The sequence below is a fragment of the Pseudopipra pipra genome, chromosome 3 (genome assembly GCF_036250125.1).
Source record: "Pseudopipra pipra isolate bDixPip1 chromosome 3, bDixPip1.hap1, whole genome shotgun sequence".
Lineage (NCBI taxonomy): Eukaryota > Metazoa > Chordata > Aves > Passeriformes > Pipridae > Pseudopipra > Pseudopipra pipra.
In genome coordinates, this window is record NC_087551.1 from 22504368 (window position 1) to 22531882 (window position 27515).

Sequence of the window (27515 nt, forward strand, 5' to 3'; positions counted from 1 at the left end):
TTTTCCATCACTAGGCCTGAAGCAATGCATTGACCTCAAAGTGCTCTGACATGCTAACAAAACAAAGGAACAGCTGTAATTGTGAGCCAAAGTTTCTATCACCTAGTATACTTGGTATGCTTAAAAAGGCTGAAAATTTGAATTCTAGGTGTTTCAGCTCCTGGAGAATTGTTTAACCATCCTACACAACCTTGACAGACCTGTCTTCCAAAAGCTCCAAAACTCTGCACACAGCAATGAAAATACATATGTACCTTGCACAGGATTATTAACACCACCACGCTTCTGAGAGCATGTGCTCACAGCTGAAAACAAAGACAAAACGGCCATTTCTTTGGTGTAAGCATATGTGACACCTGCCTCATCCAGCATTAGTGCCATCAGCTCAGAGAGCTGGAAAGTCATCAGGAACATAACAGGTTCAAGTGTGCTCCAACTGCCTTTACAGAAGCCACCTACTTCAAAACAAACAACAGAGGTCTATAAACTTGCAGTCAGAAACTTACTTGAACATGATTTTGATGAAGCAGCCTTGAGAAGTAAGTAGACCTTGTACCAAGCCTAAAGGATCTCAATTTTTGGGTACACCTCTCCAGCTTACAGAGGTATTACACTTCTGAGGTAATGCAATGTTTCATACTCAAAGTTTCAAAAGCAGAGGATGGGTGATGTTTCTTCACCCACACCACTCCGCGGGCTGGTTGCATTTCCCCGGTTCCAATTCTTCGGTGTCAATTTCTATTTCCTTGGTGCCACCACGTGGCAAAAATCTGTATTACCGGTTTCAATGCAAAAAGCCACCTGCAGCCCATTCCACAGGCCACACATTCTGCTATGGCTGCACACCGAAAAGCAATGACACTTTACACGGGTCTAAGTATGTATGAACACTCTGTTTCACTTTCAGCTGTTACTAATACTTATTTAGACAAAATAGCTTGAAAATAATCAACGGCAGAAGACCAGAAGCATTGTGTAATAATTGCACCATCCTTATCTCTGAAAGGAGCATGTTTTTACCCATATGAAATACATAAACAGGGGTGTTTAAATAACTGATTACATTACGAGTTTGTCGTTTTTTATTGCAACATAAAGTGAATATTCACATATCAATGCTAAATGTAGTACCTTCACAAAGTAGCTACATTAAAAAGTTTTGTGTGTCTTTTGAGGTTGTTTTTTTTTACTGTCCTCATAGATCCTGAGAAGGCATATATTTTTAGGAAGGCATTTGAATCAGCCCTGTCATGATAAAGAGGGCATCACTGTCTGCCTGCCAGCTTGCAGAAGCTCCAAGGAGAATGAGACACAAAATGAGCTGAATTTACCCAAATCTAGTGCAAGTGTCCAGCAGAGGATGAACATTCATTTGCTTTCCACCTTCACAGCCATGAAGGGTAACACAGAGAAATGAAAAAGAAGAGCTAACTGCTAGGATCTAGCCTGTGCACAATTATGTTCACAAGGGATAAGATGCCAGTTAAAAAGCAACTTATTGCCATTATTCCCTCTTCTGTGCTTTACAGATGAATGTCAGGGACTGCAAAGGAAAAGTTGCAGGTGCTGGCTACATGTCTCTTCATCCATCAGGAACATCTACATATATGCACAGATACCACTAAATATTTATTAATAACACCTGTACTATTTGAGTGGCATCAAGAAAACAGGGCAGAATATCACACTTTCCTAAGACATCCTGAATTTCTTCCTAGCCTGAAAAGCATGGATACCAGTGAGTGAGAGAAAAGGGTTAACAGTCATCTGAGGAAGCTGGATGAGTGGCTACTCTGCAGCAAAAAAGCAAAAGTCCTTGGAGGAAATTCTGGGAAATGCAAGTAAGAAGCTCAACCCACTCTGGTTTAACATGTTGATATGCATCAGTTGGGCAAGTCACCTACAACACAGGCAAGAAAAGCCTTTCATAACTTCAAGGTAAACATATTACCATAACGATTACCACAGATTCAAAGCCAATCTGTTTAACCACTGCCACAACTCAAGTATGCACAACAGTTACCACACCAAAAGGGACGTAGGATAGCCTGACTTGGGTTCATGCCCTAACAGTTTGAAACTGTTTAATAAAGAAGCTTTTGAAGTTGAAATTTGAAGTGTCGGTTCAAAACTGCATCATGGCAGCCTTGCATCATGGCAGGAAGACAGAACTGATTATGACAAAACAGGATATCCTTCAGAAGACCGTAACAGGTCTATGAAAAAGTACATTGGCAAAGAAAGAAGAGCTGGGCTCTCCAACAGAAGGATTGCCAGTACATTCAACATCAAGAATGAAAAGCATTTTGACAACACAGGCAAGATAAGACAGGATGCTATTGAAAAGCCACAACAAGCAGCAAAGCAGCAACCCTACTGACATCATTGAGACTTGAAAAGAAAGAGGTGGATTTACATTTGCCAAAAAGTGTAAGACACTTTAAGCAAATATGCACATATCTTGGCCTACACTTTAATTCTCATCAGTAACCTATCAATTATTTTTTGCCAGAACCCATTAAATCAGCTCAGCAGGTAACTTCCATTCCTAGAACTGTTCAGAAGGCCTGGATCACTGCTGTGCATCACACCAAGATGCAGCAAAGGCTTCTGCTTGTGTGTGCTTTGGTACATTAACATTTAAGTTCAGATCGGGAGCAGCATAATGCATCTGTGCTGTGTGCTGTCAAACAAAGCCACAATTCTAATCTTACTCATTTGATCTGTGTGGGACAGAAGCACAATACACAGACCCTGAATTCATTCCAGGAAAGAACAAATATTTTCCTGTGCTTTATAGTCTTAAGCAATTGTTGGACAAAATGCAAATATATGAGGTTATCACTCCAGATTCTCAAGAACTAGAGAAGGAAGGGAAAAAAATTGCTCCCTCACTGACAAGCTACAAGGAGACTACACAGAAACCTGCATGTAGTTGCATCTGTCTGTTAACAACAGCTTTTGCACACATACTAATGTGCCAGTCTTTTAATAAAGAAAAAACCCCGTTCTCCTCTAGTAATGCAGGTATGTAAGTTTGTATGCATCCTTTAGTTAGAAAAGGAGAACAGTTCAGTGGAAAAAACAAGATGCTGTGAGCGAAGAGTAATTCTAATCCTGTTGTGATTAGGAAGCTAACCTGAGTCTGCCTCTCCCCATGCATAAAATGGGGATAATTAATCCTCACTTAACCATGTAAATTAAATAATGTTTCAACAGCGCTGCAAGTGCCACATATTAATTAATGCCTAGGTAATAAAAAGGAAAGAGGCAGGAGCGAAGCACTTCGCTACCTACCTGCAAGTCAAAGGTTGTGCTGCAATTTTAAAAGAGGAGATATTTGGCACTTGCAAGATGAGACCCTAAATTACTATTCAGTCTTAGAGAGAAAGATTTCCCTCTCTTATATGCACACAGCTATCAAGTACATGAAAGCCAGGCACACATCATTCTGCATTTCATATCACCTCTTTGCAACACAGTAAGCTGATGTTAACTAAGGAAATGCCATAAACAAATACACACAGCCAAAGATAAGACAAACATAATGGGAAGATCCATACCTTGAACACCTTCCAGAAGCAGATCAACCCCCTTTCTATAAAAGCTTAAGGCAGTTTCATAATCTTCTTCCTCCTCCTTCTTCAAGGCCAGTTTTATTAACTCGCCTGCTTTCTCCAAGTAATCTTGTTTGCCCGGCTTGGGTTTTAAGCTTCCAGTAAACAAACTATGGCTTTCCCTCTCTCCTTCGGGTTTGCTCCACTCCTGCTCAGGGGCCAGCGTGCTTTGTGCTGGGGGCTCAGAAGTAACGCAAAGGCCAACAGCTCTACTGGGAGAACTTTGGTTGGATGCCATTCCATCATCTAACTCAGCAAGAGAATCTACATCGACTGTCAGGGAGATCAGGTCGCTGTCACTGGAGAAGCCTAAAAGTCAGAAAGGCATCCATTACTTTAGATCTCTCATATACCTTAGGAACCTTCAAAATTCTTTATCCCTTCCAAAGGTTTAGCTTTCTTTTCATTCATGCAGCTTCCTGAGACCGTGCCCAGAAACTCCCTGCCTGTTTAATACAGCTTTCTGTCTTAAAAAGCTTTTAGTACCTATAGAAACATGCTTTCTAAAATTAACTACAAACTCTGCAGAGCAAGGGGTCTTGAATTTAGTGCTGAGAATGAAGAGACCAACATCTAACACCCAACTTAAACTTTCAAAGCCAGTTCACCACTGGGCTTCAGAAAATTACAAAACTAACCCTTTCTGTGTGAGTGCTATTAGAAAAGTCAATCAGCAGGAGCCAAATTACTGTTGCAAGAAATCCCAACATACTGTTTAAATCAGCAAGGGGAAGCATCCAAAAACAGTAAATTAGGAGTTTGAATTAACACAGTTAGTGTCAGCTTATGTATCATGCAGTACTCTTAACTCCCATCTAACACACACAGCCTTCTTTCATTGCTGACACGTGGTAAAAGGAATTAGGTAACACCTCTTTCACTCAAATCTGAGGTAACACATTTCATTTTACATTTGCTACAAGTCAGTGTATCTTTGCTGCAAGCTGACCTTCAGTAACTAAACCACAGGAATTTTGCAAGGTTATTTGGGAATAAAAGGCAACAAAGATATTTTACACACACACCATTTCATTCCATAAGGATTATCATCCACAAAAAGCATTCACTCAATTATGACTTTCAATTATGCCTATTTAAATTCCACAAACATAACAGAAACAACTTCTAGATCTCACCTCCACATTCCGATTGGCTCGTAAGTGTCACATCATCAAGCCCACTTAAATCCTTCCGAACTGAAAAGAACAAGAACGACAAAAATGTTTCTGACATCCTTTGGTAGAGCAGATTACACGTGCACTTGCCATCAAAATGTAAGAGCACAACCCTCCTACAGGTAAAAGTACATAATATGAACCTGCTTTTTGACTGGCTATCAGAGATACCCATTTGGTAACACACCATTAAAATTGTGACAGTGGTATTAGATTTGCCATTTCTCACTGCTTCTGCAATTTTAAAAACAAAACACGCGTGTTTGCTTGGGTGGGGGGCAATTCAAACCTACCAACTCACCTAATTTCAACAGCAGTAGGATCATAATCCCTATCTCTCACTGCCCTGATGATTTACAGCTAAGGAGACCTTAAAGAGGAGAGCCTCCAAGGCTGGGATCTACACACCACAGAAAAAAAAAGAAGTCAGCTTCAGTATCAAGTATGTCGTTCCAGAACAGTACCCTGCATGAGACATACCGAGCTACCCACGAATTTGGCAGTCCCACCTGGATATCAAGTAGCAGTTTGTTTTATCACTTGGCACATGTGCCCACTGAGGCAATAAAACAGGCAACAAGGTCAAGACATTTAGCTATCTGTACACACAGAGAAAGTAAATTCTAAGCTAAAACCTGGTGTCTGTTTTCTCCCGTATTATTGAGTGAAGAGTTTGTCCACATTTCCAGGTAACATGTTCTGATTTATATTCAAAAAGTATGTGGCAGCAGCAAGAAGCTGACTCGAAGGCAACTAACACTTTCTTGTTCATTTTGCAAATGTAGAGTTATAGGGAATTTACAATTTATGGAAGAGGAGTAAGAAGGCACTGTAGAAATACTGCTTTTCTAAAAGCCAGCAGTATCTTTAATATGAGTGAGAGGAAACAGACATGAAGGAGAACAAACAACCAGCCACTCTTTGTCTGAAAAGCAAGGGACAGTCATACTTAGTGACCCAAGACTACTTGAGAGGAGGGGACAAGGCACACAGAAGACAATGCTCCTGATTTTCTCATGGAAGGGACATAAAGTGAAGTGTCCATGCAGAGAAGAAAACTGCCTGTGTAGCCCCAAATCTGGCAAGGAAGAAGGAAAACTCCCAACAGAAATGTTGGAGGAAGACAGAGGATACATTAACTAGGGTAATAATAATGGGCCCCTTCACCTGCTCAATTTAGGGACAGCAACAAAACTCGGGTGTGGAGGACTTCAAATTCAATTACACTTAGAGGAATTAAGTGGTGGAAGCAGAGCTGATTGGTGGATAAAGGGTGCAAGTAGAGAGCATGAATGGAAAAGCTGGGGTTTGTGGGAAGGTTGTTCTGGCCACCCAGACTAGATGAATTAGCATCCATCCACACAGCAAATTTCACACAGACTCAAGTTCCCTTCCCTACAGGCCACACAAAACTACATTTGCTCTTCTCTTGCAGCCAACCTGACCAAAAGCTGTCCAAACACAGCTAGTATGGCACAGAGCCTGAGCTAATAAACTTTTCTTAAGGTCAGGTTTAGAGCCCAGATCTGGCACAACACAACCACAGTCATGGGGCTTCCAGTCAGCTCATGGAGCGAGAAGGGTCTGAACTGCACAGGCTTACTTCTGGGAAGATAATGTATACATGGTAAAAAAAAGGAGGGGGGTAAAAATAAAAAAGAGAAATTAGCTTCCCGATGAAGTGCTCTAAAGAATCTGATAATTGGTATAGAAAGACTTATGGAGAGGAAGTTGGACATTTGAACGTCATCCCATGTACTCAGAGAGGAAGACAAAGCGCTTGTTTTTCAGGAATAACAGATGAGTATAATAAGGCTGAAATTGAACATAAGTTTCTGTTCTTGTCTCTGCCTTATGAAATTTCACCAGGAATCTTAGGAGTAAACACAGTTTCCAAAAATTTTTGGAAAGCCTGGGTAACCTGGCCTCTTGAAAAGGAGATTTTCGTAAAAGTATGAACTGCCAAAACATTTTTACAAGCAAGATAATTGTTGCTTATTTTGGTACAAAAACACTTCTGCTACTGACAGTTTGCATCTCCTACCATTAATGTGCACACCTGCTACAAAAATAACTTTGTCTGAAAAAGAACAGATAAAAGAGAGAAAACATGACCCACCCTTAAAAGCAAACAGCAGCACCTGTTGGGAACTGGGTCTGATACTTCTCAGTACAACAGCCTGAAGGAGCAGTGCCCACGTGGAGGCCCTTGAACGCTCACAAAACATAGCACAGTGAACCAGTCACAGTTAACTACCATAATCAGACTGGGAAAAATCAGACGCAGGCAGGAAGCCCTGAGGAGAGGCAGGGAGGAGACTCAAGGCAGAGTATTGCCACTGCCACCACTGCCATCTAGAGGCCTTAAAGACAGATGTTTCCTTCTGTCCCCGGCCTCTCCCCCCCTCCAAAATCTGGTTTCAAACATAAGAAGAAATGAGCTGGACGACACATAGGTTTTTAGAAAATATAACTCCACAAAAGTCTCATTCAGCATCTTGAAGTCCTGTGCTCATGGTCGTTGCAAGTATCCCGTAAAAGCACTACAGCAGATTCAGAAAGGTATCAAAGAATTTTTCTACTTTACAGCATTTTTTCTTTTCAGTATTTAATCTCACATAAAGGAAGTGATTTTCTTTTTCTAAAAATTATGCCCTTGTGAATAAAGAATAGAAACGTTCACAGTAAGCACTTATAGAAGCACTTTTTCTTTTATAAGGCACAGTGCAACGTGAGTGCATTGTCAGAATGTTAAATTTCACAGAAATCATGCCCCTTTAAAACTAGTTAGTGGTATTTATCATAACTATCCTCTGTAATTAAACAGCTCTATGCCTTTCCCTTCATAGAATGAAATATCGTGAGGACATTAGTCCATAAACATCATAGAAAATACTACAAAATAAAATGCAAAGGTCACTTCTCATATATAATATATTGTACAACTGAGCACAAAGTTATTGACACAGAGAGATCCCAGTGGCAAGTCATACAACCTCAAGGAAAAAGGAAACAACCACTATTACCACTGTTAGAAAACACAAGCAGTTTTCATTATTCAAGCATTGTTTTATCAATGCAAGTTCTACGCCAGAAAAACCAGAGGATATTTAATAGTTAAGAAAAAATCCCCTCTCATATAAGCATAACGAGTGTTTCTATAATAATGTGTATTTATACACGAGTGCAAAACAATTCCAATGGAAAACCTAAGGATTGGAGAAGAATTTTCTAGAAATCACAAGGACCAAGTGTACCTCAGGAACACATAAATATCTGAAAGATTGCATGGTACACAGAGAAGTTTAAGCTAGCACAGCCTCCAGAGGCAGGCAAGAAGCCCCAGTACAATATTTATTTGGGCTGACTGACCCTTCCTTACAGCTATACTATTATTTAGTGCAGGTGAAGTGCCACTAAAATTACTCTACATGTGGGATCCAAGCCAGCATGTACATCTTTAGAAGCAAACTTCCAGAGGTGCAGACAGAGCTCTGCTGATCCCAAGCTCTCTTTCATTAATCCCAGCTCTGACATATCTGCCATACCAAGCAAACATAAACTGGACGGCAGCACTCCATAAACAAATATGCCATTTGTCATTTACGAGCTGCTTTAAAACAGAGCACACTGTAAGGACACATGAGAGAAGAAAGCAAACCTTCAGAGCTGCAGTCAGACAGATTGTCAGTCACAGAGTCAGAAAGAGGCTCAACAGGACCAATCAGTTCAGAGCCATCATGCACCTCTCCACCCTGAAAAGGAAGAGGGAAAGGAATTATTTAGTTGCTGTGCTCTATGGAAATTCTCATTATATAGAAGTGATAGTCAAAATTAAATTTCCTAACCAGTGAATGCTCCGTTACTTTAGAGTTAATGCATTTAAATAAACCATATAAGCCTATAAAATTAAACAAGGACTTTTAGTTAGGTCATGTTTGGTTCCCACAGGCTGCCTATTGATCTAAACCGTTAGCCCACTGCAACTTCAGAGTCCTGCAGCAGGTCTGCCTGCACACTCAAATCTAACAGGAAGAGAACAATCATGTTCCTGCTGTCCTGTGTCATTTATAGTCTGTGCCATTCAGTGGTGCTCCTAAGCTCAGCAGGTCCCTCACACAGGACTGTTTGCCTGTCAGACTCATGTCCCACCCATGACCCACTGTCTTGAGTTCAGTCAGTCAAGACTGGACAAAGATACCAAGACACATTATTCCCTCTCAAGCCTGAAAGGAATCAAGGACAAGTGAAGTAATAACAGGAACAATTACTTGCACTAGAAACCACATACATGGGTTTTTCTTAAATTTCTGCTTCAAATCTTGGGTGCACACTTTCCATGTAACTTTAACAGAAACTGCACCATTTTCAAGGCTGTGTTACATACGGACACTGCTAATCTGTCTTGAACTAGCCCAGCACATTTTCAACCTAGCCAGCTCATTCTTTTGATACACACAGCACTCCCTTTAGTTTTTTCTAAAAATTTATTGTCCAAGTCTCTCTCTCCATGGCTATTTGCACAAAAATCTGAAAACGAACAAAAATCACCCATGAACAGAGCTAAAGGACACGGGCTGAGCTGATCAAAACCCAAGGCTCTCCTACAGGAAAGCATAACACCACATCAGCTAACAAATGAGCCTCAATTATTACATTTGCATAATTCCCCTGGTAGACATAGTTGCTCCTAAAAAAGTTAACGTTTTCCTAGTTTTATTCATTTCCTTGCAAAGCCAGGAAAGGTCCATTGGGAGGATAAAAGTAATACTTTTATTAAGCAAAGGGGCAGAAGAGAGCTCTGAAAAAGTATCCAAAAACACAGAAGTATTTCCAAAGAACTGAAAAAATGCAAGTGAAAATTAACCAAAAAGTAAAATATTCTAACCCAGTCTCCCACTTATTGTTGCCACTAATGCTTAAAGAAAATTATTTTAAGTATTATAAAGAACTCTGCAATAACTTCATCATGAAAATGAGAATTTTAAGCCTCAGTTTAATTTTGCTTTTGCATATGTATCATTTAAATATACTTAACACATTCATACGTTTAAGTCCCATCTCAGCCAGATGAGTATTTCCTTAATTCCAGGGAGTTACTATTATTGTTACATGTAAATTTATGCTTATGAGTTTGCAGAATGTTAGACTAAGCTACTGAAAATAAAGGGGTTTGAAGGAACTATTGAAAACAAACTGCTTCAGCTGTAATAAAGAGGAAGTCCATATCAATGTATTGTTAGATACGTTATGGAGACTGGTTTTCACGACATTGTACACACAGCATGTTGGACTATATGCCAAATTTGTTGTCATGGACCTGAGTCCATAAGAGACCATATGGAAACAGTCTAAACAGTCTTCGTTCCTTTAGTTTGAAACTATAAACACCTACTTAAAATACAGAAACAATGACAATATTTTATTACTTCCCTACTGAACACCTAGATTCATCATCACAGGTTTTGCTCATCATTTAATGAAAAAATAAATTTTGAATCCCTTCACCTGAAGTTCCTGTAAAACTTTCCACCTTGAAGGGGTGTGGCGTGGGGTTTTTTTTAAAGCCACATTTCTAGAGTGAACGGAAAACCCCCAGTCCCTTCACAAAGCATGTCAGTTCAGCTCACTCTCACCCAGTTTTTAAAGTAAAACAGAATCAGCACTATATTTTATTTACATCGGTAAGAAGCAAATACTTCTGCAAATGCTAACCAACCTTAAAAAACTCTTCCAGCTGTTTGCTGTTATAGAGAGCAGGGATATTGGCAGAAAACTGCAACAGATCTTCAGCACATTGCCTTCTTTCTTCAATCACAGTCTCATCAAATCGCCCTGGAAGAGACACACAGATTGACAGTTTGAGAAATAACTACACATTTATTTTGCAATAATAACTACAACGGAAAAGAAAAAAAACAAACGAGACAAAAGCAACCTTCTGGAGACAATGCCCTGAGTCTATGAAAGTCACTCCAATGCTTCAGGAGAATATAGCAAATCTTCAAACTTCCTATTCTCAATTGTCCCTAGAGTCCCGTCTTCTGCAATCCACTCGGATGATGAAAGCTGGCAGCTACGACAAGAATCCTTCGCCCTCTCATCGTAAGAATATGTGAGGCAACACTCTTGATTAGCCAAGAGACACTAACGGATGTCCAGTGTTATCTAACAATAAATGATACATGCACAATTTGACAATATGCCAGTCAGTGTCAGCCTTGATTACGGCCCAAATCCTGTAAGGAGCTGAGCAATCTTCACATATTCTCAAGAACAGTGCACAATATGAGCAGATAGTAAACAAAGTATTACTAAAAGCCCCCAAACAGATCATCAATTCCAAGGTGCCATTTATGGAGGAGACAAAGTGTAAGGGAGATGGTGAAGCCCTGCCACCAGGCACCGAAGCCTTCCTCTGAAGTAGTTCCATGCAGACAGGATCTCATCTCCCTCTGGATTCAAGAGGTAAACAGAGCCGGAAAGCAGCTCATTTACTAAAATGTATGAGCCTTCCTTTTTCCCTACCCAGCACCCAAAACATTCCAATTAGAAAAAACATACTTAAAAAACAATCACACAGTTCACCTGAAGAGATTTGCTTCTCAGGAGAAAACCCTTGGATTGCTACCTTACATTCACATCCTTCACAATTGCACATAACTTATTTTAGCTTTTTATATCAACATCACTTTGTTGTTGAAATAGTTACAAGTTTACAAAAGAAAAAGGGCAGAGGTTAACAGTAATAATTGAAGGAGAATAGAACAGATATTGGAACCGCTGTACAGAGGGAAAAAAAGGACTGGGAAGACAAGTGTAAGAAACAGTATTGCTATAACAGCATGACCAGAAAAATAAGAACCACCTGTGACAGCTCTGTGGCATTAACCTTTGAAGAGGACAAAAGAAACATTGAATACAAAAGCAAAATTCATTTATACTTAGAGCAAGCAAAAAAATAATCCCAGAAGAAAGTATCAAAGCAGGATTCTTTCCAGAAATTCTTCAAGTAAATAGCTCCTGCCCATGCGGTACCAGAAAAAAGAAAATAAAACCAAAAAGACACACACATACTCACAAGATCACAAACAAAGCTTTTGGGGCTTATTTTTTCCATGAAAGAAAAGAAAAGACATCATTGGGCTAATTTTCAGCTTGATTGGTTCCGTACCTTGCTCACCCTGCCGTTTCAGCTGCACAAACATGATCAGCTGTACAAAAGAGTGAGCAACAAGCAAGCAGAAAGAAGGCAAAAGCAATGCTACCACACTGAGTGGCAACACTGAAATCAGGCTTTATTAAACTGCTCATCAAACTTCCTATGTGTTCAGAGCAACACTGAGGGTGCATTAGGGCTCTTGGTTCATTCCATGCAAAACTGGACATCAAAAAAAAAAAACAAAACCAACTTCTCTCAGCAAAGCACAGCAGCATGGGCCAGTTAAATGAATCTACAAAATAACATGAACACTTATAATGCAATACAAAATCAATCGTGAAGAAGTAAACATGCAACAACACCAGAAACAGATAACTTTTGCAAGAAAGTAATTCTGTAAGATATGTTTCCTCATTTACCAAAAATCTCTCCCTGTTCCAAGTTATCATCAAGCCCAACAAAAACTAATTTTTCTTATGCACATCTTCTCAGTACTCCCACTGGGCCCCAGATAGCACACACCAGGATCAGCACTGCCAGACTAACCAGTGTGTGTTCCCCTATTGCCAGGCAGCTACAAACCTACAGGTATGAGCTGAGTCTGCCTGGCCCTCACCAGCACCAAAGCACATGCTCTCTTCTTACTCAGCTGCTGTTTCATAGACTTTGCAGAAATATAATTACATTTGCAACCACCTTCACTCTCAGATTTAGCTGATATTAGCCACATGAGTAAGAGGTTCTCCGTTCTGAGAGCACAGTTACACAAGTCTTGGTTTCTTAGGAAGCTGAGCTAAAAAAGAAAATAAATATACATGTTTGAACAGAGCTGTTGAAACATCACTCACTGTCACATTTTTCCAGCCCTGCAGCATCATGATACACCATCAGGACAACTACTTATAGAACTAGAGGACCCTGGGGGAAGGAAGAGCATAATTCAGTACTGGTTCAGTTCACAGACTAGCTGCCATCTTGCCGGCAGTTTAATTCCCAGGCAACCCTGCCTAAGTCCTTCCCCCTCTTCCTTTTTTCATACTTTCCTGTATTGCTCAATACTTTCATTATCACCCTTCTCAATGAGATGTTCAAAGATGCTTACATAGCATGACTCTTCAAAAAGTCATCCTTCATCTAAATCCACATTATTTCTGCTATTCTTTACATCTCTCAGACACATGTAAACTTCATTATAGGACTATGTCTTTCCAGGGTTTTTAAGAAGTGTCAGCTACAATTTTAGCAAGCAACATGTGCAATAGCACAGTTCTGCTATTCCTCCAGTGATGATCCATTCAAAACTTCTTATATACATGAAAGCCAAATGTAAATTCCTGTAAAGAGAATCCACAATTAATTCTGTGGAGCAAACTTGAACAACAAAATATCTGGCAAGGTTTGTGTTCATGTTTCAGTTAGTTTCTCACAAGACTTCCTATTGTACATGACACCAAGTTCTTAAATATGCTACTTTAATGTACATTGACTTTCTGACACACAGAAGCGATATCTGGGGGGAGCTGCTTCTTTTTTGGCAGGGCTGGGGGTTGTAGGTTTTTTTTATACTAGAGTACACTTCAGCAGTTGTTAGATAAGAGACATGATGAACACAGATTTACCCATATTTTGGTAAAATCCCATGTATAGTTAACATGTGGGAATACTTACAGTGTCCAACAACAACAAAAAAAAGTAGTTTGAAAGTACTGAAGAAATTATGTTGATGCGTGTTAGGGTAGGACACTAATCATGTCACGGAAATAGGTATGATTTTAACAACTGGATCTGTTAGGACATTTTAGATTTCCAAGATCAAGGTCACTGGGTTTTTTCCCATAAGATGGGTAGAAAAGGTTCAAGTGAAGTACAGAAAAAGTCAGGTGATTTTCTTTGTCACATCCATAACAAGTTTCTTGCTTTGACGCGAGCAGCTCTATTGCAACACCATAAAAAATACACACACCTGCATTCGTATTAATAGCTGAGGTGTAAAGCATGCAACAGAGCTCAGCTCTGCAGATGTGGCAAGTCTTTAGCTGCAGGAAATATGGAAGCACAGCACACCACATTTGTTTTTAAATACACCTCAGTTCTCCACACCGCCTCCTGAAACTCCGAACGCTGGAGACACTGCTCAGGTTTAACACTTCTACTACAGGTAAGTAGTACAACTGTCAGAACCACCAATGCTCATTTTGTAAAGTGCACTCTCTGCAAAAAAAATATGTAGGTGCATTATTTAAAGCACAGGTATCCAAAAAAAATAAAAAACCAACCGGTTGCCAGCAACTACTGGCACTTCTAATTAGTAACTAGTTTAAAAGCTGCAACAAATGTAACATCACCACAGGGAACAAACACTGCAGAAATGCTCCCTCAATGCAGCTTGGAAACAAAAGATCTTAAGACAGATGGACCTTGCAGCTCACCACTAATGAACAAGACTGAAAACAAGTTTGTCAAAACCTCAAAAATCTACTAAGATTCTATTTCTCCTCTAGTAGAAAAAATACTAGGACTTTTCGGAGCACAAATGCTTTAAATTAAAATAAATCATGTGGCGGTTACTATGTGTAGAAGTGAGATGGAAGGAAAAATTTTATGCTGTAAAGGTAAAATTTTACGCTGTAAATTGAAAAATAATTCTTAAACTGAAGAGTCAGACAGTTCTGTTCCTTCCAGCTATCATTTAAAATTCATTTTTACATTATCTCCACTTTCCTGTATTCTTCTGTGGCTCAGTTTCATTCAAATGTAGTGAGGTCTGTTTTGTTTAATTTCAAAGAGCTTTTTTATAAATAACTGCATTGAATATTTCTGTGGATTTCCTTCTCTCACCATGCACACTGCAGTCACTTTTGTTCACCAAATACAATAGAAGAAGGATGTTTTTTAGAAAGGATTTCACTCAATTCTGTCCTTGCTTACAGAGCTACTATAAAAACAGCTAATTTGCATTTATGGCAATTTAAAATTATTCAAGATATTAGAAGCCGATACCTTCTTCCACCTTGATTTTCTTTTTACCCCTCTCTCTCAAAAATTACATGTCTGTGGCAGTATTTGGTCCTGAAGTATCAAAAGCAAAATTTGTGCTTTGCAGACTGAGGTTTGGCCTCCAGGGGAGTTTGATACAGTTTCTCCATCACTCAAGGCAAAGAGCCAGCAAACACCGCTACAGGATGAGTAGCTAGTGGCAGTATTACAGTGCTGTCACATAAAGTGGTGGAAAAAAGGCTGACTAAACAACCTCAGTTTGGCACTGTCCAAACAGGCAGGCTTGATTATTCCAAAGTAATAGTAAATAGCAAAAAAATCCTAACCAAACAACAGCAACAAAAAACCCCACACCAAGAAGCATAACACACAAAAAGAGGAGAAAATTAAAAAAATAAAAAATCATCACTCAACAAAAAAATAAAAAATAAAAATACAGAAGACCCAAAAAAAATGCTAGGGTGCCCAAAAGCTTATGCTGAAAGCATGCAAAAAACTGCCAAAAGCATACCAGACACCAAAACACTCTAAAATCATTACAAAAGGAAAAACATGAAAAAACATGATGCAATAGATGCATGCCAAAAAATGTGAAACACATGCTGGATAATAAAATATACCAATGTGAGACACAAAGAAAATGTGGGAAAATATGCTCTAGATGCATGCTTAACACTGCTAAAATATGTTACACACAAAAAACCTGCAAAAATCAGCACTAGATATGTGTCAAAACACACCAAACACTGCCTGGTTGCTAAAATGTGCGACACACATCAAAACATACAAAAACATGTATGACAATAACAACAAAAACAGGCCCAACACATTGAAAATGTGCAAATACATACAAAAGGATGCACTAGATGTGTGCCAAAAAATGCCAAACATGCTGAACACTAAAAATGCTAAAAAAATATGGGAAGAAATCACAAAAAAGCATGTGGAAGCAGGAGGTAAAAAAAAAAAAAAAGCCAACCCCATGCTGAAGTGTGCTGTACATTTCAAACACATTAGAAACAAAATGACAATGGAAAACAACACTGCAGCAATGCCTGAGAAACCAAAAACATTCAAAAAAAAGGTGCAAAAACCTAAACGGGGGGGACAGAAAAGGAGCACGTGGGAAATTAAAATTCATGCCAAAAGATGCCAAACGTGCTGGACCCTCAGAACACCATCACAGTCAAGCCAAATATGCAGTGACAATGCTGTAAGAACCAAAACCCACACCAAAAAAATCATGCAACACCCAGACCAGAAACTTTGCTGAAAATACAGCACGTGGTAGATGCATTCAAAAAAATGTCAAACAGGCTGGACACTAAACAGCACACAAGGTGCATAGAAAAGCCATAAACACAGGCTGAATGCTAATTAAAATAAAAAAATAAAAAATAAAAACAAACAACGACAAAAAAAAACACACCACCACACTAAACCAACTTGTAAATAATATGAAGAGGCCTTAACCCAAAAGTCTACCCTAAAACATCTTAGAAACTGAAAACCTTGCCAAAAACCACATTTAAAAAAAAAAAAAAAGGGAGCATGTGGTAGACTCATGCAAAAAAAAAAAAAAATGCCAAACAGATGTCCAAAGATTAAAAACCCATTAAAATGCCCATGACAAAAGGCACATGGCAAATGCATGTTAAAAAAAACACTAAATATACTGGGCACACAAAAAAGTCCCACCATATAACTTAAAAATGCACTGAAAAATTATACAGTACATGTATGCTAAAAAAACCACCAAAGAAATCCAGGACAGAAATAACATCATAGCCATGCCCTAGGAACCAAGCCACACCTAAAAACGCCCCCCCAAAAAACCCAAAACCCAACAAACTATAAAGGATCACCAAAACCATTCTACAGAATTCGAAATGCCTCAAAAACGCTTGCAAAGCATGTCAAACATGCTGGACTTGTTAAAAAATGATGAAAAATGCTTAAAAACCTGCAGTATATGCATGAAAAAAAGCTACACCTAAGAAATGTTGGACAAAAAAAAAAAAATCAAAAAAGCCCACATAAAAATGCTGCAGCGATGCATTAGGAACCAAAAACCATGCCAAAAAAAAGCACAAAATTTACACCAAAAATCTCAACAAAGAGAGTACATGGTAGATGTTTGCCAAAAAACCACCAAATATGCTAGATGCTTAAAAATATGCAAAAAGAACAAAGCAAAAAAAAAAAAAACCAAAACAACAACAACAACAAGCACCACAACCACCACAGGCTGGGTGCTTAAAAAAAACCCAAAACAGACTAAAACAACTTATAAGTGCCATGGAAATGCTACAGCAACCCCAAAAGCACTTTAGAAACCAAAAAGCTCACCCAAAACCAAACCAAATGTGACATGATAGATGCATGTAAAGAAATGTCAAACACTTAACGGACACCATAACTTAAGAAGAAAAAACAACTTTTAAATGCTTGGGGGAAAAGGCTGGAAAGCAGGCAGTAGATGCACACCAAGAAGCACAAAACCCATTCCAGACAGTAGCAACACCTTAGAAAAAAAAAAAAAACCAGCACCAGTTTGTGCTGAACACAAAGAACACACACTAAAAAAGTTTCTTTTATAAACACAGCACCGCTGAAAAAAGTGTGGTAAGGTGGAATTCTATATGGAGTCCCACCATTTCACTGGAAATCCACACGTAGCTCATTCATGAGAACATATACATCAGGATTAAGTTAAGACCTGTAAGATCTAATTCCTTTTTGTCACTTGTTTCTCCTGTAGAGTCACAATCCACAGGTTTTGGTGAAATATTTAACTGGTATGTGTAAAACTGATCTCAAAAGCCTATCTAGATAAAACTGACAATTGCACTCCAATTCCTAAAATAAAAATCTTTTTCTGTAACAAGCACTTGATACTTTACTGTAACTCATCACTAAATATCAGACAGCTCATATATGAAAAACTTTGTTCGTTGTTCAAGTGCTGTTCACAAAGCTAATACAGACTTTATTCTCCTGAAAACAGGGAATGTACCTTGTAAAGATATCTCGGCTACTATGTCTAACATGGAGGCAAGAACACAAATATCCCTGTTACAAAAATAAATAAAAGTATCAAGTGGTGATACCAACACACCTACAAGTAAGTTGGGTAGCAAAAGCACATGGAAAATTTCCCATCCAGCTGCAAAACAAGATGTATTTATAGATACTGAGTTATCAAAGAATTTTAGCAGGTCAGGGAGAAATTATGCTTACCAAATACTATTGCTTTGGCAAAAGGTGGAAAGAGCTCTGTATGTCTGCATAGGTTTTTATGGATTTGCCAGAGATCTTTGTGCAGTTTCTTAAAGTCACTGTATCTCTTCCAAACGACTATCTGAAGCAGAGAAAGGGGAGAGAAGTATTAGTGAGGTTCATTGTTCCCATTGCATCACACCACAAATATACCTATTTAATCATATCACAGCACCAACTTGAGCAAATTTGTTTAACAAACACATACAATCTGAATTGTCAGCTGTAACAGGCATAAAAAAAAATGGTCATTATCTGTCCCCAACCCGCATTTTAGCAACAACACTACAGTGCATAGAAAAAACATTAAGGCAAAGCTGAAAAAAAAGAAACAAGAGAGGCCAAAGGCAGCGCTGCTTCGGTCACACTGAGATCCAGATTTACATAGGGAACCAGTAAGAGAGGAAAAAATGCTGAATAGGAGTGTTGCACTATCCGACATTCAACAGCGTGCTGTGCTTGGTGCAGCTGCAGGTGGGGGGAAGAGACACAACAACAAAAGAGGAAACGAGTGAAGAGAAATCCATACCAGTAAGGGATTCTTAAGGACAGCATATTAAGCACCCAGGACTACAAAACAGCTCTTAAACTGCGTATGTAAAATGTAGATGTAAATGCAAGCCCCCATTTTAAACGGTTTATTAGTAGTAACGTTGATCAAAAAAGAATATATTCCTTTTGTAATCTGGACAAAATCTCCAACTTTAGGAATGTTAAGACAGCATTGGTTCATTATACCAGGTTTTCCTGATCTATTCTTACCTAGTAGTCATCTCTCAGTCAGGTATCTACCTTATCATTCTTCCATTCCATTCTTTCTATTCTTTCCATTCAAGGAAGGAGAACCCAATAGGAAAATCAAGCCAAGGAAAGAACTAAACAACAAAATATATGCTTGACTGCTAACCGGTTTGCTATCAGGATGAAAAAAAAAAATTAACAAAGATATTTTATATCTTGATCTTGTTTTTGGTCAGACTCACTAAGCCATCATAATAAACCTCAATAGTAATGTAAAGTAGAACAGAATGAAAAAAAAAAAAAAGGGAGAAACTGCAAGGCATTCAGCAGTTGATTCCCCTGTTGCATCACTCAAATATCCCAATTAGCTTAATACAACTAACCACAATTTAAAATATTCCAAATATTTCTGAATGATTTAACAGGTTGACCTCTCATGAGCAATCATAATTGAAAAGGTACTTCTTTCAAGCAAACCAGAGTTAAAGCTAAGTAAAACATTTAGATTTAGCACATTTTTGTTGTTGTTTTGTTGGTGTTTTGGAGGGGTTTTGTTTGGGGATTATTTTTAAACACTAAGATCAGAGGCCTTCCAAGTTTCAGCAGATGCAAGCCCTACCTACAGAACAATGCAGATATGGGGCAAGATGACTATTAACAGTGGATATGCAAAGTGTTAGTATGGTGACACTCTATCCACCTTATCAACTCAGCTATACTGAAACTAGCAGTTCTGATTCAGACTCCCTTATTGGCACGCATGTTCAGGACTTAACTATAACTGGTACTCTGTGAAGTTCAACAAATGGGGGAATCTCAAGAAGGCCTGCTAGTCATTTTGCTATCAGAAACAATAATTTTTCAATTATGTACTTCTATCTAATCCAATATCTAGAAAGTGGATGATTAGCACTTCTTGAGCAGTGTACGTATAGCAAGTAAAATTGCTTAAGATGGTGAATTCTTTAAATATTAAGTAACTGTATTGTCAATATTTCGGGACAACATGAAAAGCTGCCAGAAAATAAAAGCATGAGATTCTGCTCTACTAAAAAAGCATCATTTTTCATGCTGCAAATGATCACCCAAGAGTCAAGAGGAAAAAAATAAATATCCATAAGTAACTTGCATAGCAAAAAGCAGTCAAGGTCATCCTGAAACCTTTCACGAGCTCATGGAAAACATGCCTCTGCACACATGTGGCTCAGCAAAGTTAGCAGTTCCCACTCTAACACACTCATTAGAAAACAGATTTTGAGGAAGGACACACTGTACTTCGAGGCCCAACGAAGCACAGCAAGTATATCATAAAACATATGTTACACTTGTAACACAATAAGGTGCTTGTCATGGCTAAAGCCAGTGGATCTTATTAACTCATGCAACTCGTCTGTTCCACAATGAACAAGCCTTTCTCCTCCCTGATTAAAAAGGGGAAAAAACCCACAAGACTACCCTAGCTGCAATCGCCTCACATGCCATGTTGCCACCATCAGTCTCCAGAAACAAGGCAATTAAACTTCACTATGCCAGCCTTTCTGTATCTAATAACTCCTCACACAAAACTCCATGTTAATTTCTTTCATCCTTTTGAGAAGGAAGCCCTTACCAGGTTATCATCCTTCCTGCCCCAGCAACAACAGCAGGGATTCTATTGAATTGTAATTGGCTGCAGTGGGAGAGATGCTGTAGTAAAGGCTTGTGTCCCAAAGGGCAGCTAAAAGACGTGATGGAAAACTGGCAAGTAGAGCTGAGGTCACAGCATACAGACTTATGTGCAGTTGTACATATGTAATGTATGTATTAACATCACAGCAGTGACAGAGACTTCTGAATGAGGAGGCAGGCACAGCTATGTGGTCCTATCTGGGTGTGAGAAGGGGGTTCCACAAGACAGATCCTAAAGCAATGGAGTGGTTGTGTGCACAAAATTATCTATTAAATTTCTAATCCTGGAAAACTGAGGTAAATTTATTTCCAGTGGGAGCAGGTTAGGGGCATATCCCTTTTCTTTGGAAGGCTGCCCACAATTCTATTTTTATCATAAGAGGCTCCTATAACAGAAAAGCTCCCAATTTATGGAGTTTTCTGACTACAATTCACCCTTATGGCAACTATCATCTAGGATATTCCTTTTAATAACTCATTATTTTCAGATGCATGCTTATAACAGAATCACCCCACATGCTGCCACAAGCAGAATCATTAATTTGGTACAATGAAGGGTGGAAAAGGACAACCATCAACAGGTTCATAGCATATTTATGTCCTCTTATTGTCTAACGTGGAACTCTGCGTGGCTCACCTACAGCCACAGATCAAAGCAATAACTAAAAGACATGGTTTTGCTACTGTGTCAAAACTCCTTAACATACATTCATGCAATACTCTAGCTGAAAGACACTTACAATATATTTTTCTGATGAATGGGCTCATCAGCAGCTGCTATAAAGTGTTTTTCCTCACAAATGAAGATTTAGGTAATGGCAGAGTGTGCTCATGGGTAGGTTCAATTCAGGAGTCTTCCTGGAAAAGGTGAACATCAAGCTACAAACTACAGTAATGAAGCTCTAAAACTAGATCCATGATCATCTCTGATTCTGATAGGTTATTTTAATCTTCTAGACATTAAAAAAATTGCAAAAAGCAGGAATGCTCATGCTTGTCTGATTCTCGAGATTTCAAAAAAGGATGCAATAAAGGCATGTTAGGTCTATTAGCCAATTCTCACCTCTGCCAAGCCACTAATCAATAACTCATGTTTGACCACACAGAGAGATGCAATGAATTCATTTATGAGCTCTTCTTTCATCATCTGTGCAGGTTCTCCTCAACTGTAGTAAGAGACTGCACCACAAATCAAACATATGCATAAGTTACACAATGTCTGAAAAGCCATAAAGTTGTGCTTTTGAAGGAAGATTTTGCATGTACATAGTGTAATAGTATCCATGTCAAGTCATTACTCCAGAAAAAAAAAATCAAGAGGGGGAAAAAAAAGTTTCTTAATCTAAAAAAAAAAAAAAAAAAAAAAATCCACAACCCACACACAGGATGTACTTTTTTGTATCAATAAATGGCTTCTGTGACAGACTTTTGAGGCATTTAAGAGGCACAAGAATACCGCAGATCCTTATTCACAGACTTTTCAGAAGAGGTAAAGTGTAAGCAATTTTAGAGTTTTATCAAAGCATATCAGTGGAAAAATACTAAAGGAGACTCAGAGATATAGGCATAATGTATGACTTGCAGTCTAATTTCTCTCAACTACTCCTATGCTCCTCCGTTTTCACTCTTCACTAATAGACAGTAATGGTGTAGGCTTTTCAGTGAAGTGGTTAAAGAGGAAAAAAGTACCTACAGCTGAGACCTAAGACTTGAATTGTGGACTGATCTCTAATTTTACCAGTAGGAGTTAAGTAACCATCAATTTGCCAATTCCAGCCCCGAGAAAAGAGCTTGCAAAGTTATCAAAGCAGTTTTGTCATCAAAAGACACTTTACTCCCTAAGACTTTGTTTCAAGTCACGATTCATCACTGAGGGATAAAATGCAACATGTTACAGCAGCTACTGTTTTCAACCATGAGAGCTGAAGACAAACGGAAAACATACGAAAAGTGCTCGCTCAATTACAATGACAAAACACACAGAAACTGCTAAATTACATCAAAGATGTTTCAAAAGGCATAGTGTGATACATAAAGACATTTGCACAAGTTTAAACTGTTACCTCCTGGACATCCTCTGGATTTTTTCTTGAAACAATCTGAAAAGCAAAACAAACAAAAAAAATAAGCACTCGGATTTTCGGTTTGAAAGTTAAAGAGTAACATATAATGATTTGTTGCTGAAGAGAAAAATCTGGAAAAAGGCAAACAGCTGCATGTTCCTGCACATTCAGAAAAGTTTTCAGGTAGTTTTAGAGAAGTCTAATACCCAAATACAACATGGTGAGATATTTTAGCAGCAGTCAGTCGTGATCACAAAGCAAGATGTACATTCTAGGCAAAATGGCACAAAAGGCATCTCTCAAAACAAAGCCAGGTAGAGCACATCCTCAGTCGTCTCTCCAGCCTCTTCCTATTAATTCTTAGTAGGGCCACATTACTCCCAATAAGCAGAGCTCGTTCAGGTTATAAAGCTTTTATAAAGCTACATAAGCTGCACACCACCTCACTCTAAATGTGAGGTTTTTCATTTACTAAGACACTATTTCCACTTTACTTACAACCACCAGTGCGCGGACAGAGCCATCTGACTCTACCCTTGCGTATTTGTTTCTCCTTAAATACTCTTTGCCTAATTAATTATAAACGACTTTGTCCAGGGGAAGATTGCAGTAAAAGCGAGGCTTGGCTGCACACCATAAAGATGCCTCTATTTTGTCAGGGTTTTTTTTTTCTTTAAATAAATATTGATTGCAAAAGCCTTTGTAATCCAAGTTTTGAACTGGTCTTATAAACAGCAGTAAGAGCATATCCACACAAACATACAAACCAAATAGAGACATCTTTAATTCATAACTGCAATTATCTTGTGCATGTCAGTATGTCCTTCATTATAAGAGCCAAAGCTGTTTAACAAAATAATTAGTCCATTGTTAGCTAAAGCAAAATAGGGCATTCTCAATCCATCTGGGACTATCTTCACAGTGGCACACCCCAGAATAATTGATGCTGTGAACAGGTGATGCGTGTAGGCAAGCACAAGGAGTCCACACTACTTGCACCCCAGAGACTCACACTCCATCCCACTGTACCACAAGCACCAGGCAGCTGTTGCTCTGAGATGGAAGTCACTGAATCTACACTTTCCTCTTGATACGTGACAGTAACACACCCTTATACTCCCCACAAATTAGCTCTCTTCCTCCCTTCCATTTTTCAAGAATCCTTGCCAAAGCCTCCCAGATTTCATACCATCAGTTTACTACACAACCCAGCCACTGTCATCTTTCACACATTGTGGAGGACACAAAACAGAAAAAAGAAGTGTTACCTTTTCTAGCTATCCTCCAAAAGACCTGAAACATTTTCCTTCACAAGTCTAAGTTCTTTCTCTCACCTCAGCACATCAAAGTCCTCTTCTTCCAGCGTAGTCTATCTTTTGATAAAACCTTTCTCAACTTTTCCTCACTCTTGAGTAATCTAACATTTGGCAACTTTACCAAATTTTAACCTTGGTGGCTGTTGCTCTTTCATTGACTACCAGGCAGTTTATAAGTATAATTGGTGAAATATTTCTAACCTTCTTTTCTAATAGCTGGCGTACTTGATATAAGGAGCCTGTAGAGCTGGGGGATGAAAATATCACAGGCATGGCTACACATCACAGAAGAACACCAAAGGGCAGACACCAACTGCTTTGCTTTGCAGTTCACCTTTAGTTAAAGCCTTGCAACAGTTTTGGCAGCAAGGTAAGTTACCAGATGGGCAGAAGGAAACCCAGAGAGATGAGTAATTACCCAGCCAGTTAGTAAGAATCTGGAATAAAACCCAGAGGCCCTGTTTCACACTTGCTCTAATGTTACATTGCCTTCTATATCTACCAGCCATGCCAACTTTAAGTCAGTATGCAATAATTTATGTGTTGTCCTACTTTGTTCTTCAATATCCTTTCCTGAAGGTCAATCATCTCAGAAGAGGTCTGCCCCTTCCATCCAACCTATAATCAACCTAGAGACCTGGCAAAGACAACCCAATCCCCCAAATTTTCCATGTACTTTTTTAATCCTTCCACGCAGATCAATGCAGTCAGCTCCTTCCACAAATCCTTAATGCAAGCAACTTTCACCTATTTTTAAAAATAACACTAGGATACCCATCAATGAGCTAAGCAATGCACAATTACTGCATTAGGCTCTGAAAAACAGAGATCCTACAAGAATACTAACCATCAAGCAAAGTATTTCAGATTATACCATTCCTTGTCTGACCTGCAGATATCCAACATAACTCATTAGAATTTTAATTATCATTAATAATTGTAATCTTCCAAATCAGCTGAACTTTTATTAGTGGCCTATATTTTCAGATATCATCAAAGAATACTCCTCATATCACAACCTGCTAATATCTCTTTCTCTTCCTTAGCCTTTGAAAATGGATATTAAAAAGCCAATATTCATTTAATCTTGTCTGCATTTCCAATTATTTCACAGTTTACAAGTAAATAAAATACATATTCTCTGCTAAACAAACAAAACCTTCAAGAACAAGCTGCAATAAGGATAGACCTCCTTAGCACTCAGAAGAGACTGCATGGGTAGTTACGCTGTGGGTCAGGTGTTTAGGGACATGCTAAACAAGTGCTTTCTCATCCATGATTATTTATCTATCATTGCATTGAAACACAAAATTCCTATAACTTCATTTCACAAAAGATTCACTCATATACCACACTAAGTAACTACAAATCTCCACTAACATGTACTGACTACCCTAGATCTCAGTCAGAATGATCTTCAATACAACTGGAAGATCCACCTCACTTTTTTCCTGGTGGTCCCCTAAAGTTGCTGAGCATCAGATAAGCAAATACAGCTGGAGTGCTGTGATATCAAGCATGGAGCCAGATCACTGCAGGAACAGGAGGGAGGAATAGGAGGAAAGAAAAAGAGAGGGTACCTGGTATGTACATTTAATTATTTTAAAATCATTTTATTCTGCATCTAACTCCCCAAATCCTCACTTGAAGTAATACATAACAGATTACCAGATAGTGCCCTACTGAAACAAAAGTTATTTATACTTCTACATTTGTGAATCCAAACCATCTTTTGCCGCATAAAAGCAAAATAATTTTTCACTTTGAGGATTTTAGCTATCAAAATACCGTAAAGAACTAATGATCTCTGGTCAGCTCAGTTTAATTTGGACAGCTCACAGACTGATCAGTGCCTTGCTCTGTACTAAATCACATGCAGTCAGTGCACCACCTGATTCTGCACTGCCTCACTTGGAAAAGCACCAGCGTATCCACAACAAGTATGGGACAAGGAGAGAGAGTGACACCCCTAACTAGTTAGCCACAACTTGTTTTTTAACAATTTCACAGAAACCAAAATATCACTGAGAATTTTAACTGGCTTTAGTCAATAAGAACAAAGTCATCAGAGTAAAATAAGCAGAAGTCTTGGCTCATTACTATTAGTCCCTAATACACATACAGATTTAGCCCATCGTGAGCTACTATATAAAGATGTGATGGCACTGTTTTTCTCCTTGCCTCTATCTCAAGAAAGGCTTTTTAAATTAAAACATCATAGGGGAAAACAACTCTTTTTTTTTTTTTTCTCTTAACAAATACTAAGTTTTATTGGACCAAAAAGAATGGTTTAAACATGTCACATATTCATGTTTGGTGGATATCAATATATATATTTGACCAGAAAAAAAAATTAAAAATATTTTTAACTTCACAAATCATACACACTTCTCACAGTCTAACAACCTGAGCACTAGAATATATATACACATATAGAATGCTGTATACTTTGAATTAAGGGAAGGATGCATATAAGCATATATTGCTCTTACAAGGAGGATGTCTATACCTGCAGTAACTACAAGATCAGAGGCCATTTAAATAAACTCTGTGATGCTTTCTGATGCTCTCAGTATATCCCACCATACCTGTGAGCTGAACTCCCACTCCTCTTGCGCCTACTTCCATATATTTACTTAGTCTCCTTCCTCTTTTTGGCTTAAATAGGAAAGTGGAGGAGAAAAGAAAGCAAGGAATTTCCCTAGGGGAAGAGACGGAGCTTTCAGCAAAGCTACCACACCAGCTCTCCTAACAGCTTTCCTTCTTCTCTACTAGGCCTCTCTGATTTACCCAGACCCCTCCTGCCCAAAGGGGGGTGGACCCTCCCAGGCGCACACCGCCTCAACATCCAGCCCAAGCAGCTCCGCGCTGCCAGCGTTGGCGTGCTGAGCCCACGGGCTCCGCTCCCGAGCCGAGTGCGCCGCGGGGCCGGCAGGAAGGCTGGGCAATTCCACTGCAACCTATCCAAGGGATCCGGGGCAGAAGAAGGGGGGCGGAAAAGAAGGAGCTGGTTGGTTTTAAGCTACTCTCGCACGCCCTGCACCAGACAGCAAGGAAACTGAGAGTCAATTGCAAAGCGCGTTTGAGGCCATTACAACGCTGTGTTTGAAGCTACAAGTTTGCAGGAGGCGACAGAGGCTCGGCTCGGGAGGGGCCGTGTCCCACCTTCCCTCCCTCCCTCCCACCCGTGTCCCTGACAGCGGCTTCCACGTCGCGACCAGGCGCGTCGGGATTCCCCACGGGCGCTATTCCGCACACAGCGGCGGCTTTAAAAGACCGAGCACCGGGCAGGCCGGGGACCGGCGGGGGCGAGGGGCCGGGCAGCGGCCGCTGACTCACCCGCGCCGTGACCTTGTAGACGGTGTGCCCGCGGGGGTGCCGCCGCGGCTCGGTCACCGTGTAGAAGCGGGCCAGGTCCCCGCCGCGCTCCCGCGGGCTCAGCATCCTCCTCCCGCCGCTGCCCCCGCCGGGCCCGGCCCAGGCGGAAGCGGCGCCCG

General features: G+C 39.4%; 1 protein-coding gene across 3 annotated transcripts in view; it reads right to left on the bottom strand.

Annotated features, from left to right (window-relative positions):
* The window catches only part of RPS6KC1 (ribosomal protein S6 kinase C1), an 87970-nt gene extending 60457 nt beyond the window's left edge, over positions 1 to 27513 (bottom strand). For 2 of the 3 annotated variants that reach the window (XM_064648257.1, XM_064648253.1), the window contains exons 1-7: positions 27358 to 27513; positions 22703 to 22738; positions 18192 to 18312; positions 10512 to 10627; positions 8454 to 8547; positions 4754 to 4813; positions 3564 to 3926 (exon numbers count right to left, since the gene is read on the bottom strand). In XM_064648257.1, the coding sequence (XP_064504327.1) occupies positions 3564 to 3926; positions 4754 to 4813; positions 8454 to 8547; positions 10512 to 10627; positions 18192 to 18312; positions 22703 to 22738; positions 27358 to 27462 (895 nt within the window). In that variant the 5' untranslated portion in view covers positions 27463 to 27513. Of the gene's footprint in view, positions 1 to 3563; positions 3927 to 4753; positions 4814 to 8453; positions 8548 to 10511; positions 10628 to 18191; positions 18313 to 21702; positions 21725 to 22702; positions 22739 to 27357 lie in introns of those variants that run through there. The other variant, XM_064648256.1, reaches the window with a different exon arrangement.
* Between the last annotated feature and the right edge of the window lie 2 nt (positions 27514 to 27515).